The sequence below is a fragment of the Pseudophryne corroboree genome, chromosome 6, assembly GCF_028390025.1.
Source record: "Pseudophryne corroboree isolate aPseCor3 chromosome 6, aPseCor3.hap2, whole genome shotgun sequence".
In the NCBI taxonomy this organism is placed as follows: domain Eukaryota; kingdom Metazoa; phylum Chordata; class Amphibia; order Anura; family Myobatrachidae; genus Pseudophryne; species Pseudophryne corroboree.
Window position 1 is genome coordinate 797786004 of NC_086449.1, and position 16364 is coordinate 797802367.

At 45.1% G+C, this 16364-nt stretch overlaps 1 protein-coding gene across 2 annotated transcripts in view; it reads left to right on the forward strand.

Annotated features, from left to right (window-relative positions):
• Positions 1-16364, forward strand: part of KIAA0930 (KIAA0930 ortholog) — a 77485-nt gene that overhangs the window by 43489 nt on the left and 17632 nt on the right. Inside the window, exon 2 of one of the 2 annotated variants that reach the window (XM_063928893.1) lies at positions 10990-11165. In XM_063928893.1, coding sequence (XP_063784963.1) covers positions 10990-11165 — 176 coding nt within the window. The remainder of the gene's footprint in view (positions 1-10989; positions 11166-16364) is intronic. The other variant, XM_063928894.1, reaches the window with a different exon arrangement.

Below are 16364 nucleotides of genomic sequence, written 5' to 3' on the forward strand. Positions count from 1 at the left end.
GCAGACCGCACTTCCTAATTGTGGTCATGCAGCAGCCTTGTTAGAGGGGTAGAATATTATGCCTGGCATGTATATCCCCTGCACACGGCAAAAATAATGTGGGTGTTCTTGTAAGAGACATTTGTCTTTTATTTACAAAAGCGGCAAGGCGCTGCGTCCTCTACAGTAGTGCCGAGTATCTCACTTTGTGCGTAAGATTTATTGCAGCTTTATTATCCCCTTACACAGAGAGAGAATAAGTGTTCTTGTGTTATTACTCTAAGTCCCTGTATATAGCGCACACCTCCCTGCCTATCTCGTGTGCAGTTCTGGGATTGAACCCATTTGACAGCCATTAGTCCTCTGTCAGGATGCCCCTGCCCTTCTCTCTCCCATAATGCTCCTGTGAGTACATGGGCCTGTGTTTTTCACTACAACATGTGAGCCGTGCCTATTACTCACGTTCTCTTCTCTGCCCTCAAAATCCCACAAGCTTCTGAGGAAATTTGGATGTGGTTGCGAGATGAAGTTTTAGACTGCCGGCACAGATGGCATCATGTGTCTTCAGCTAATATTTATTGGCTGACTCAACACATTCGCTAACCCTTCATGCCTGAAAATTTACCTCTAAACCAAAAATAATGCATTGTTTCCTGGAAGCAACCAATGTGTTTAGATGGTGTATATGCACAAGAGCCACCTGAAACCGCCACCCGAACATACACACGACTCAGAATAGGGCTCATCGCCGGATACAGGCCCGCCAGACAGTTCCATGCTTCCTCTCCCTGCCACCCAGTTGATGCCAGGAGACATCCGCTTCGCATACAGAGGTGCCCTCATACACCTAGCAGCCTGGCGCGTGTGTGCCGCACCAAACGGTGTAGCATAGCCTGTTGTTGTTACAGTTTGCATCTTATGTGCATTGCAGACGCAGCACAACACCACTCAATCTGTGCCAGAGATGCCGGGCTTTCACTAGAACCGCATAGGAATTAGTTTTCAGTGTGTACAAGGTCGCAAATGAAGCACAGCGGAACTTTGTGTGAAAAAAATGCTGCAGCTGCTGCATCGTAGCACTTCTTACACAGACTCGGTCGCACACAGTTGTACAAGTGGGATGTGGTATTTTTTGAGGTGTCATTTCCTGTATTTCATCTCATGTGACCACAGTTATTGCAAACGTAGACCCTCGCGTGCTCGCTTCGTTCGCCATGCTTCTGGCAAGGTTACTATTCCCAATCGTAGTCCACGTGGATGGTAAATAAAGTTGAAAAATATGTGACTAACCCAAAAGAACTTGTCTTCTATATGCATATTGACCTTATGTTCTTGACCTTAAGCACTGTCGACCTTTGGCAGCCATTAGGTCAACAGGGACAATCTATAACTTGGAACCCATGCAAATGTGGTTTATCCAATTAATCAGTGCAGTTCCGGGGAAAGCGGTTTTGTCGCATCGCGTTGCAACTGAGATACACATGATTGAAAAAGACGCTCCGTACAAGACAAGGCGCGGTGAGAAGGGTTGCTTGGCGTGACGTCAGCAATCCTGTATGAGAACACGTGTGTATGAAGAGAACGGCTGACATCTGTCTGACACTGAATCGCCCAGTGATCTGCAAAGTGGACTTGCTACAGGGCTTGCACAGTTTGCTAAATTTTACTAGATGCGGCCGCATATGGCTCTGCATGCCACTGAGAATCAGGCCTGTTATACCTGAGCGTCCTTCTCTTTGTTACACATACATAGTGAGTTGTTGTTTTTTTTCCCCCAGCCACCTGATGCATTATTGCAGCGTAATGAGCAATCCTTTCCTCTGGCGGAAGAGAGAATTCGATTTCTCCCTCACAATACACTGGTGGGCTATGAAGAGGATACAGGGTGTCTGTAATTGGCATATATCAATGTATTCCATTTCTGCAGAGCACATAGTTGGGATTTGGCTGCTGAGTGAAATTGCTGGAGGCTGCTGAAGATAATTACGTACGAGACAATAGGATGAAACCGTTTTATCTGCGAGATTTAGATCAATCCTGTGCACTCCCGGAGAATATTTATAGGCTGGGCACACTGTGGCTCATTCCGCTGTGGGAGGCACAGTATATGTACAGCGAAGGTTTGCTGCTTTTCCAAGTTTTATATTTCTACTAATAGTTTGATTTGCCTTTCTGTTTCTTCTTACAGATTTACAAAAATAAAATGCCATTGGATCATGACTAAAAAAATTGCTCTAAACTGGTGTTTGTCTGCGATGTAAGAGGCCGGTCACACGTGGCTTTAAAGTGTACCATGGTGCATTGTGGTCGATGAAGGAAATACCACATAAATACAGAGAAGACAGAATTGTTATTTATCTGTCATCCATATTTCTGTACATACATCCTCTCTGGAGTATTCCCGTGCTTGTCGGTCTCCAACTTGGGAAAAGACAAAGAATGACCTAGTGTTGTAGTTTTGACAGCATTAATAAAGTTGAAAATAATAATTCAGCAATAATTTATAGACTCTAATCTCTGCGATCTTTGATAAAGTCAGCCAAACTTTGATCTGGCATCCACGATCTGAGGCAGGGATTGGGAGCCCGCTAGGGCTAACAGACATGTAGAACAGCTCAAACCCTACGCGTTTCATTGGTTTTAGAGTGGGATGTACTGAAGCTGAAAATGCGGCCAAAACTCAGGAAATCCAGTTTTATGAGTTAGGCCCGCATTTCCATGTGTACCAACCCCCGGAATGTGATATATTCTGAAGCTCGGAGCCGGTGGGTAACGACATCTTTATGTACCTATGGCATACCTCCCAACTTTGCAGAGCGGCAGGGAGGGACATTAGCGTGCGCCACCGAAATTAGGGGGCGTGGCCTCGCAGCAAGTGCCGCGCTTGCAAGCCACGCCCCTGTTTTCATCATTATGGGGACATGTACAGCGCTCAGAGAGCTGCTGGTCATGCCCCCTGTGCCTCTCTGCCGTGAATAGACACTGGTGGGACAGACCGTGAAAAAACGGGACAGTTGGGAGGTATGCTATGGGCTTCTTTTAGTTCTCTGCCCTGTGAGGTAGATGCCGAGTCATACTGCACATGCTCAGAAGTACTCCCGGGTCCTAAACCCAGAAGTCCTATCGCAGAGGACAGCTCTTATCTGCAGAGCTGTCCTTTGCACATTTCTAAATACATGCGGGCATTATTATAACTGGTATGTACCCAATAAGTGGCGGGATGCGCTTAGTACAGCCCGCCCATAGTCTGAGACCCACATCCGTGATTTGTGCTGCTGTTCAAGGACATCACCACTGTTAGATGTTGACGCTAATTAAATATACCACCCCACCCCCCACTTACAACAATGTGGGCAGTGAGGCCCCCTTTTATCCTATTGCACATGAGGAAAAAGATTTGCATCCCATTTCCCAGCCTGGAAGTCCAGTTCTAGCCTTACAATAGATGTGTATGGACCGTTTTTTATAGTGAACTTGTTTTGTCTAACGTGCAGATGTTAGTTTGGCTTCTTGCCTCAGTGAAATGGGGGATTTCCTCATTTGCAGTAGGCTGGGAGCGTGCTGCAGAGGCTTATATTTGCTATATTAGCCAGGCCCTCCCATTAAAGCCTGTCTACTCTTTGCATACTGGCATTGACTGAGCTGAAGCACTCTGTGCTGCTGATCACATTGCTGCGCTCAGATTACAATTTGTAGATAATGAGAATAGACAATTAGAGGACAGGCCGTGATGTTGGACATCTTATTTAAGTCTGTGACATTAAACCATGTATCATTTACACGTCTCCTGACAGTTCCGTAACTCGCACTGACATCCTATTTGTCGCTCATTGTAGTATTATCACTGTGTCATGTTGATTCAGGTCTCTTCATTTGTATGTGTTTCAATGTCCTGGATTCTGCTGCATAACCAGTGATTTTGGAGAACCCTTTAGGATATTTTCTACTGCAAAAAAGTTGCCAGTACTCTCCTAAAGTTCCAAGTTGATAAAATATATAGGGGTCTATTTACTAAGCCTTGGATGGGTATACAGCGGACGGAGATAAAGTAGCAGCCAATCGGCTAGCTGCCTGTAACATGGCAGTTAGGAGCTGATTGGCTGGTACTTTATCGCCGTCCACTTTATTTCCATTCAAGGCTTCGTAAATAGACCCCATAGAGATATATGTAAGAGATATACCACTCTTGGGTGTGCGATCACGCTCTGATATATACGTGATAAGCGTTCGACCACCCAAGGCTTGCATATATCCGAGCGTGACCGCACACTCAAAAATGGTGTATCTATCTTATAAAATGGTCCCTGTTGGGACAAAATAGTTCTATTGTGGAGATAATGTAGGATGACACTGATTCTGAAGTGGCTGCTCCTTTTCACATGCTTTGAACATTGTACAAGTCATGTGTGATGAGGTCTGATGTGATATCACTTGAGTTATGTGGTAAATTCAACATTTTGGGAACTTTTTCTGTCAGAAATATCAATCATAGGGGGACATTTACTAAGCAGTGATAAGAGCGGAGAAGTGAGCCAGTGGAGAAGTTGCCCCATCAACCAATCAGCAGCTCTGTATAAATTTATAGTAGGCAAATTATAGATGCTACTTCAGTGCTGATTGGTTGCCATGGGCAACTTCTCCACTGGCTCACTTCTCCGCTCTTATCACTGCTTAGTAAATGTACCCCATAGTGAGGCAGTGATGTGCTGCTGCCCTGTGAGCAGTGTCTGTGTGAGAGCTGGTACTCTGTACACTCTTTTGCTACCATCGTCTCCGAGTGCCGTTTTCTTTGCTGGACTTGCATGACTTTGTTATAGTGAGCACCGGAGCAAGCTGGATTTTGTATGAGTGCCAACTGTGGCTGAAGAACGGGGCTGTCCTACCAAATTTGGGACGGTTGAGACATATGAAATAGTATCTGTATAATCTCTGAGCTCTGATTTCAGCATATCAGTATTTATTAGGAAACCTAGCGTGTTGTATGGATTGCTGCACTCCCTACTATATATCATTGTGGATCTTCGTAGTCCGCTATGAGAACCGTGGCCTGTATAAGACCATTACACTCGTGGCCTCTTGCCTTTTTATATTGTCATGGAACACCTCAGTAATTGACAATACGTGGTACATTATACTCTTAGCATTTTCCTTCACGCTCCATTAGATAACTACAGCTGCATCTACTTCTTTATATAGTTTCTTATGGGGATCTGACGCAGGTCAAAAAGCTGAGATTGCTGTCAGTTAGATTATGTTACCCACTTCTGGGTCAGATTCAGAAGCACCGCCCACCTACCAGGACCATGTGGGGAGAAGAGCCTGGCGGACATAATCACGCTGCGGAAACCATTTTAGTTTTTCTGTTTATTTTCTAGAAAATCCGTCATGCGCAGCCTTTGACATTTTATCGTCAAAATATTGCATTTACCAGCACACAGGCAGAGAAGTCCGTCAGCTCCAAGTCATGGTGAACAGATGGTGTTTGAGATGCACAATGCGCCCTCTGAAATGTTTTGTGTCAAGATGTTCTCTGTGTGATGTGCACTGGGCTGTATGGAAATTTAGGGTTTTCAATTGGTTTTATACCATTCTTGACAAGTCGACCTAAATAGTCCTGAAAGATTGCAACTAGAATCTGTGAACACGGTCATCCCACTGTGTTATAAAATGCGACATACTCTTGATGATGAGAAATACCTTTGGGAATGTAGTATAGTGTCTAACAATTTCTAAATAAAAATATGGGGAGAACTCATTCAGACCTTGGACGACCCAGACTGTGATTGGTTATCACCCTTACTCCCCACACCCTTCCACCGCAGGAGCCCCCCCTCTTGCACATGCAAATGGGGACTATTGGGGGTTTTATGATGCCCAGAAACTTTGCAGTTTTGACACCCAATTTAGTTTTATTCAGACCAAATTGGTTTCAAAGGTCCTCATTCAAAAATGGACACTGTACACATCTTTGAACGCAGCAGGACGCCTCCTGCTAGCATCTGCAATCCGAGTGCTGCGTCTGAAGCTTAAATCCTGGCCTTGGCACTCCCAGAAAATGGTGACCCCCCTCCAACTTGTTTTTGGGAAAGCTGACCAGCTCTACCCGTCCCCCAACCCCAAAATGCCAGCAGCCTGTCGATTTTACTGCAGCTCATGGAGGACTCCATCAAGCTTGCTTGACCCTCTCACCATCATGTTTGCGCACACGTCTAAATCAGGCTCAAAGCTCAGTATCTTTGGGCACATAATGGCTGCCAATCCTAACCATCATCTGGTTAGGAAAGGTCGGGTATCACTTGGAACCGACATAGTGCGATGAGTCCGAGACCAGTATCCCGATCTGTGAAGGTGGCCCCATGGAACAAGGAGGCTTCTCCTGTATGCAGGTCTCTTCCAGTTTGGCCAAATTGGGCATAGAAATGAGCAGTATGATTAACCATTGTATGGTTTCTTTCATTTTATACCGTTCCTCTTATAGGTTGAGATGTATGTAGCCTGTTGACCTGCACAATGTTGACAATGAATGTCAAGTGTCGACAGTCCAAATTAGTTCTCGGTTTAGGCTTAAAGTGCGCCCAAAAAAATATGCTGACTGTCCACATACCACAACTAGTTGAGCTTCGCCTTCTGTAGACACCAATGAGAACTTGTTTATGTCCTTTGTTTTTGCTATCCGAGGACATATAGGACATTGAGGTATTTCACAAGTTGTCCTAAATTACGTTACCTGCACTAAGAATTAGTACACAGGGGTCAGACGTAATGACAGCTGTCCATTGGGGAGGTCGTGGCTCCAGGGGGAGATGCAGATTTAATTGAAGTTAATGGCCCTGGTGTTTTTGTAAACTTTTTTTTTTTTTTTTGTCAGACTTTAATAAGTGCACTTACTGATACGTTTTGTTTTTGTTATGTCCATAATCAGAATGCTTTGTATATCGGGGGAGAAATGTAGGGCAAAAAAAAACAAAAAACCCAGAGTAAATAATCTCATTATAAATTGTAACATCATTTTTTGTAATTCTTTGATCTTTTTGCCTATAGAAAATTGATTTATGTTCCAGTTATTTTCATACATAATACAGCATTAATTAGTAGGCAACCTGTAACGAGCCTGGAAGTAGGTCCTTGGCCTTGCAAGCAGCCATTTTGTGGGCCGGATCATTCATCTTCCCATTGAGGGGAAAGTGGAGTTATAACACTATATACCGTAACCTAGAACCACTTAGCATATTGACACAATTTGATCCGCTACATGTGACATTTTTTTAACCCCTTCATTGCTAAGGATTAGTAGGACTCGGGTGAAAGAGTCTGAGTCCCTTCTTTCAAACAATGTGACCCACTTGGCCCATCTGGAATTTTGTATTCATGCTGGGATTTTTGAGCGATCTTTATCCACTACCCCCTCCTTTTTCATCTGATTTTTATCACTTTTTTTTCTTTTTCTTCTGTTCTTCTTAAAGGTTTCTGACCGACATGCTCCTCTTTAAGCTTTGTTATGTCCATTAGTCCGAAGCCTCTTCTTTTTTTTTTTTTTTTTTTTTTTAATATCCCACTGCCAGGCCACGTAAATTAGCTTGGTGTGCTGCGTGTTCGATATCCATGTGTTCGTATATCACATGTATCTGAAGAAGAAAATTTCAGTACAAGTCACATAACGGTATCTAGGTACCTACAACGGTCTTTAAAATATGTTACCTTGTATATTTGGCCATTTTAGGTGTCTTTTACTACCAAAATTCCTCCCCTCCCCCAATTTCATATGTCTCCACTTCAGAGATGTGCGGCGGGCACTTTTTGTGTTTTGGTTCTGGTTCCATCCTCATGTTTTGGATCTGGATTGGTTTTGCCAAAACCACCCTTTTGTGTTTTGGATCTGGATAATTTTTGAAAAAAACATAAAAACCGCTAAAATCACAGAATTTGGTGGTAATTTTGATCCTACGGTATTATTAACCTCAGTAACATTCATTTCCACTCATTTCCAGTCTATTCTGAGCACCTCACAATATTGTTTTTAGGCTAAAAGTTGCACCAAGGTGGCTGTATGACTAAGCTAAGCGACACAAGTGTGCGGCACAAACACCTGGCCCATCTAGGAGTGGCACTGCAGTGGCAGATTTAAAAAATAGGCCCCAAACAGCACATCATGCAAAGAAGAAAGAGGTGCAATGAGGTAGCTGTATGACTAATCCAAGCGACACAAGTGTGCGGCACAGACAACATGGTACGTGCTGGAATTTGCCCAGATGTAATACACGCACAATATTGGTGGCACAGGAGAGCTTACCCCTAAACCACACACACGGCAAAGCCTGTAAAATTAATTTTGCTAATAATAACCCATTTATTTGGAGCTATTATAATAATATGCAGCACAGGCGAGCGTACCCCTACACCACACAAGGCAAACCCTGTAAATATTATTTGGATAATAATATAAGTAATGTATATAAGCCTTTTATTTTGAGTAAATAATATACAGCACAGGACACCACCACTGGTCTGATGCAGGACAACACAGCAACACTGTAAGGGACTTATTATACAGCAGCAGTGGACATATGGCAGCAGAGGACACCACCACTGTGACTGGTCACTGGACTGACTGATGCACAGGACACTACCACTGGTCTGATGCAGGACAACACAGCAACACTGTAAGGGACTTATTATACAGCAGCACTGGACATATGGCAGCAGAGAACACCACCACTGTGACTGGTCACTGGACTGACTGATGCACAGGACACTACCACTGGTCTGATGCAGGACAACACAGCAACACTGTAAGGGACTTATTATACAGCAGCACTGGACATATGGCAGCAGAGGACACCACCACTGTGACTGGTCACTGGACTGACTGATGCACAGGACACTACCACTGGTCTGATGCAGGACAACACAGCAACACTGTAAGGGACTTATTATACAGCAGCACTGGACATATGGCAGCAGAGGACACCACCACTGTGACTGGTCACTGGACTGACTGATGCACAGGACACTACCACTGGTCTGATGCAGGACAACACAGCGACACTGTAAGGGACTTATTATACAGCAGCACTGGACATATGGCAGCAGAGGACACCACCACTGTGACTGGTCACTGGACTGACTGATGCACAGGACACTACCACTGGTCTGATGCAGGACAACACAGCGACACTGTAAGGGGCTTATTATACAGCAGCACTGGACATATGGCAGCAGAGGACACCACCACTGTGACTGGTCAGTGGACTGACTGATGCACAGGACACTACCACTGGTCTGATGCAGGACAACACAGCAACACTGTAAGGGACTTCTTATACAGCAGCACTGGGCATATGGCAGCAGAGGACACCACCACTGTGACTGGTCACTGGACTGACTGATGCACAGGACACCACCACTGGTCTGATGCAGGACAACACAGCAACACTGTAAGGGACTTATTATACAGCAGCACTCGACATATGGCAGCAGAGGCACCACCACTGTGACTGGTCACTGGACTGACTGATGCACAGGACACTACCACTGGTCTGATGCAGGACAACACAGCAACACTGTAAGGGACTTATTATACAGCAGCACTGGACGTATGGCAGCAGAGAACACCACCACTGTGACTGGTCAGTGGAATGACTGATGCACAGGACACTACCACTGGTCTGATGCAGGACAACACCGCAACACTGTAAGGGACTTATTATACAGCAGCACTGGGCATATGGCAGCAGGGGACACCACCACTGTGACTGGTTACTGGAATGACTGATGCACAGGACACTACCACTGGTCTGATGCAGGACAACACAGCAACACTGTAAGGGACTTATTATACAGCAGCACTGGACATATGGCAGCAGAGGACACCACCACTGTGACTGGTCACTGGACTGACTGATGCACAGGACACTACCACTGGTCTGATGCAGGACAACACAGCAACACTGTAAGGGACTTATTATACAGCAGCACTGGACATATGGCAGCAGAGAACACCACCACTGTGACTGGTCACTGGACTGACTGATGCACAGGACACTACCACTGGTCTGATGCAGGACAACACAGCGACACTGTAAGGGGCTTATTATACAGCAGCACTGGACATATGGCAGCAGAGGACACCACCACTGTGACTGGTCACTGGACTGACTGATGCACAGGACACCACCACTGGTCTGATGCAGGACAACACAGCAACACTGTAAGGGACTTATTATACAGCAGCACTGGACGTATGGCAGCAGAGGACACCACCACTGTGACTGGTCACTGGACTGACTGATGCACAGGACACCACCACTGGTCTGATGCAGGACAACACAGCAACACTGTAAGGGACTTATTATACAGCAGCACTCGACATATGGCAGCAGAGGCACCACCACTGTGACTGGTCACTGGACTGACTGATGCACAGGACACTACCACTGGTCTGATGCAGGACAGCACAGCAACACTGTAAGGGACTTATTATACAGCAGCACTGGACATATGGCAGCAGAGGACACCACCACTGTGACTGGTCACTGGAATGACTGATGCAGCTAAGACACTACACTGGACTGAGCAGCACAAGACAGCACTATAATCGCCACTCCACTTTCCCGCCCACGCAGACACTGAGGACGGAGACACGTCCTCTCACTACACTCTCCAGGACTTGAGTGAAAATGGTGGCGATGCGCGGCTCCTTATATGGAATCCAAACCCCGTGAGAATCCGACAGCGGGATGATGACGTTTTGCCTCGTTCTGGTTTCCGAGTCAGGTGGGAAAACCTGAACCCTGACTCTGATGCGGGTTCGGGTAGTGAAGCTCGGTAGGGTTCGGTTCTCTGAGATCCGAACCCGCTCATCTCTACTTATAGGACACATATGTTAGTAATTCATTCATCATGTAATTTGACGTGTTGTATAATTAGATTTCCCTTTTATAGTTTCCATTTACTTTAATGGAGTGAAATATTTTTTTGGTTCTAATTCTGTTTATTTTATGGTCATTTCAGGCTACTTTAAAGATGACCGCATCGTGTTTTGGACCTGGATGTATTCCACATACTTTATGGAAAAATGGGCTCCGCGGCAGGACGACATGCTGTTCTACGTCCGGCGAAAACTGTCTTACGTCAACACCAATGGCAATGAAGGCAAAAAGGTGACTAGCAGAGGAGTACCCTGCAGGGTAAATGTTGAAATGTCCCTTCCCCAAAATGCCACCCGGTAACGGTGTTGTACACATTATTGATATGATTAGGAAATATATGGGGTATATGTACTAAGCCTTCAGAGAGAGAAAGTACCAGCCAATCAGCTCCTGTCATTTTTTCAAACCCAGCCTATAACATGACAGGAGCTGATTGGCTGGTACTTTATCTCCATCTTGCTGGTATTCTAGTCTGTTAATGAAGCAGCCTTTTGTGTGTCTAACCAGAGCTCTGTGATTTGTGTAACGGTCCATGTTTTAACCTGAACCTGTGGAACAATTTACCCCTTGGACAAACAGGCCAATCAGTGTAAAATTAGCTAGAATCACCAACAGTCTATAACTTTATGGGTAATGACTGATTGCCTGGATAAAAGTACAGCACACCCTATCCCAAATTTTTTTTGCAGTTATGTAGGGTCAAAAAATCATTATGAACCAGCTCTTGTAGTTACCCCAAAGGGGAGAAAACTTCCGAAGGTGACCTTCTGTTGCATGGTCAAGTATAGATAAGGGTGCAAATCTATGATCGAGCTATAAGTCTAAATCTGCACACGCTTAATAGGAAAGGCAAACGGCCAAGTATCACTTGTTGTTGAATCTGCCCCTAAATATAAATCCCAACATTGGGAACTCCTAAATTGGGACATGGCTGACAGGGGCGTGGCTGTGTTGTGTAGAGTGGCAGGTTCATGTCTCCGTGAGTGTGGCCACGCCCTTGGGGTGTCGTCGGTGCTTTCAAAGCCGTAGGCAACCTGAACGCCCCTTGTCCCTCCCCAATGACTCTCTCTCCAATACCCGGCTAGTACACAGGATTTAAATAGCATTAAACAATGGGGAAGGGGGGAGTGTACACACAGCGATAATTTTGTTGAGGATAATTTTGACCGTTTTTGTCAACCTGTAGTTTATTTCAGGACTAAAATGAAAATGGAGATCCACTGGTTAAATCTTAACTAAAACACAGCAAAAAAAGTGACTTAAGGTGCATACACAGTGAGCGATTTATCCCTGTGCCAGAGATGTTCACGGGGATGAAGCACTTTCCACAGTATAGGAGACTGTGGAAAGTGCTTCACTCGGCTGTTCAAACAGGACGGCGGCGGCCAGCGATGATGTGGGAGCGCGCATCAGCGCTCACCGCTCGGCCATACACACTGGCCGGGTTTGAGCTCAAAGTAACTCAACGCCAAAAGTGATCTACTTGGAGCTCAAAATCGCCCAGTGTGTATGGGCCTTAAGACTAAAACTAAATTTAAAATCCTTGTCAAAAGTGCAATTAACATTGGAAGTAGGGTTTTAAATTAAATGTACAGTATATGTTCTAGATATCTGCAGGAAATAAATATGACCTGCTGTGAAGGAAATAGAAATGTGTATTGCACTTGTTTGTTCTAACAAACTTGAGACATCAATTTGTATATGATATATAGGAGCAATACGGTAAGTCAGGCTCAGTATGTAACAGATTCTCAGCCTACTGAGCCTAGAGTACTAAACACTTAGTTAAAGGTATACAAACTACTCAAAAGAATTTTAGAGAAATGTTCTTCAGCAAAATCCATTACGATATCATAAAACTGTTATGACTAAAACATTGACTAAAATTAGACTAAAATGAAAACTGAGATCCACTGACTAAATCTTGACTAAAACAAGGCAAAAGAAGACTAAAATGTGACTATACACCAAATACAATTTTAACCACTTGCCTGGCATGGTTGCATCAGATGCCACCGCACCAGCAAGTGCTCTATCTGACCTGGTGGCACAGGTTGTGACCAGTCAGCTAAACAGTGTTAGCAGCGGCAGGGAAAAGAAACTTCCCTCTGCTGCTGCTGTCTCCCTGCACCCTCCCCCAGTGTTTGCGCGGCAGGACCCCCTACCCAGCGGCTGCAGACAATAGCGTCTGCTGGGGAAGTGTAAACCGATCCCCCCCTCCCCCAGCCGCCCCCCACCTCCTTCCCCGGCAACTATTTAGGGTATAAAAAGTAACGTTGCGATGGTCGTGATGTTACCGATCTTCCCGACCGATGTTGCGATGTTTGATAAAAAATATTTAAAAAATTAAAAATAAAAACTTTTTTTTTTTACTAAAATCATTTTAGATACGGTTGAATTCATGTTCTCCAGCTGATTCACTCATAAAAAAAAAACCCTGACAATTTCTGAGCGCTTTTTTTTTTTGGGGGGGGGGGGGGGGGGGGGGGAATCGTCCGTTAAGTGGTTAAGTAAGCAACTAAAACTAAATGTAAAATCCTTGTCAAAATGAACACTGTGTACATGCCATCTGTACCAGAATGGAGGCAGAGTCCTGATAAATGGGACGGTGGCCCACAAATCGAGACTGCATGCCTCCCAAGTGTATGGATTTAGGGGGTAATTCCAAGTTGATCGCAGCAGGATTTTTGTTAGCAGTTGGGCAAAACCATGTGCACTGCAGGTGGGGCAGATGTAACATGTGCAGAGAGAGTTAGATTTGGGTGGGGTGTGTTCAATCTGCAATCTAATTTGCAGTGTAAAAATAAAGCAGCCAGTATTTACCCTGCACAGAAACAAAATAACCCACCCAAATCTTACTCTCTCTACACATGTTATATCTGCCTCCCCTGCAGTGCACGTTGGAGGTAATTCCAAGTTGATCGCAGCAGGATTTTTGTTAGCAATTGGGCAAAACCATGTGCACTGCAGGGGAGGCAGATATAACATGTGTAGAGAGAGTAAGATTTGGGTGGGTTATTTTGTTTCTGTGCAGGGTAAATACTAGCTGCTTTATTTTTACACTGCAAATTAGATTGCAGATTGAACACACCCCACCCAAATCTAACCGTCTCTGCACATGTTATATCTGCCCCACCTGCAGTGCACATGGTTTTGCCCAACTGCTAACAAAAATCCTGCTGCGATCAACTTAGAATTACCCCCTTAGGCGGGAACGGGGAGATATTTTGCTGTGATGAGGCTGATGTGCAGCAGGGAGAATTTCTGGGACTTCGTACAACAATAGTTACCATAGAAACCCAGCGCTGCTCGTGCTCCCTGCTTCAGAATTGGGGAATTCCTGCTATTTATAGATACATACATTGGCTGATATATATTTAATGCATACTGGACACCAGGGATATTCAGCATGCGGCCCTCCAGCTGTTATGCCACTACAAATCTCAGCAAGCCTTGTCCACTGTTTTATCATGCCCTCATAGCAAAGCTGTTGCAAGGGCATGCTGGGATCATTAGTTCCACAACACCTGGAGGGGCAGCCTGTGGAATATCCCTGCTGTTACGCACACCCGGCTGTACTTTGCAGCAAGAGGCACACCCTGTGTATTTATGGAATCAGTCATCACCGAGATAAATAGAAGGTGGGTATCGCATTAATGCTTTGAGTTTAGTAATCTTCCTGTCCTGCTTTGCTGTGCCGGTGTTGTGAATCCCGGTAAATGGAGTACTTAAACAGATGTGACAGACTTAGCTGATGGATTATCTTGTTTGTTGTCGCTATTTAGGCGTTAAGAGGTTTTATACAAATTGCTTTGCTTTTAGTAAGAACTTGAATTCTCTGCACAGAAGTAAAGACGTCTGAAGATGCTGACAAACGTTGTATTTAGGGAGAAAAAGACACTGCTCAAAAAAATAAAGGGAACACTTAAACAACACAATGTAACTCCAAGTCAATCACACTTCTGTGAAATCAAACTGTCCACTTAGGAAGCAACACTGATTGACAATCAATTTCACATGCTGTTGTGCAAATGGAATAGACAACAGGTGGAAATTATAGGCAATTAGCAAGACACCCCCAATAAAGGAGTTGTTCTGCAGGTGGTGACCATAGACCACTTCTCAGCTCCTATGCTTTCTGGTTGATGTTTTGGTCACATTTGAAAGCTGGCGGTGCTTTCACTCTAGTGGTAGCATGAGACGGAGTCTACAACCCACACAAGTGGCTCAGGTAGTGCAGCTCATCCAGGATGGCACATCAATGCGAGCTGTGGCAAGAAGGTTAGCTGTGTCTGTCGGCGTAGTGTCCAGAGCATGGAGGCGCTACCAGGAGACAGGCCAGTACATCAGGAGACGTGGAGGAGGCCGTAGGAGGGCAACAACCCAGCAGCAGGACCGCTACCTCCGCCTTTGTGCAAGGAGGAACAGGAGGAGCACTGCCAGAACTATACTACTAAAAAACTGCCAAAGCGCCTGAGTAGTTAATTTACCAATGTGCAGTAGCACCTGGGCGCTGCCGGAAAGGCACTGTGCGTGTGCCTTTAGGGAACAAATATGGACAAAGGAAAAACGGCTGTGCTTGGGGTACTGCAGATGGGTAAAAATTGTGTGGAGAGTTGACAAGAATTGGATTCATAAATTGAGAACCCTCGTTCCTGGGGGACTAAATGAGACAATTGAATTTGACCCCTAATACCATAAAAGGCATAGTCCTATATTTATAATTATATCATCAATTCCTATATTCATACCAACCAAATTTATTATTTTATTATGATTTTTATATATTCCGTATTTTATTTACATTTTTCCTAGTGCGATATCCTATTTTTGTATGTCTAAGACTTTTTTATTTTTTATTTATATATATATATTTTTTATTCATTTTTTTTTCTCTGACGTCCTAGTGGATGCTGGGAACTCCGTAAGGACCATGGGGAATAGCGGCTCCGCAGGAGACAGGGCACATCTAAAGAAAGCTTTAGGATCACCTGGTGTGCACTGGCTCCTCCCCCTATGACCCTCCTCCAAGCCTCAGTTAGATTTTCTGTGCCCGACGAGAAGGGTGCACACTAGGGGCTCTCCTGAGCTCTTTGTGAAAGTTTTAGTTTAGGTTTATTATTTTCAGTGAGACCTGCTGGCAACAGGCTCACTGCATCGAGGGACTAAGGGGAGAAGAAGCGAACTCACCTGCGTGCAGAGTGGATTGGGCTTCTTAGGCTACTGGACATTAGCTCCAGAGGGACGATCACAGGTTCAGCCTGGATGGGTCACCGGAGCCGCGCCGCCGGCCCCCTTACAGAGCCAGAAGAGCGAAGAGGTCCGGAAAAATCGGCGGCAGAAGACTTTCCTGTCTTCAGATAAAGGTAGGCGCACAGCACCGCAGCTGTGCGCCATTGCTCTCAGCACACTTCACACTCCGGTCACTGAGGGTGCAGGGCGCTGGGGGGGCAGCGC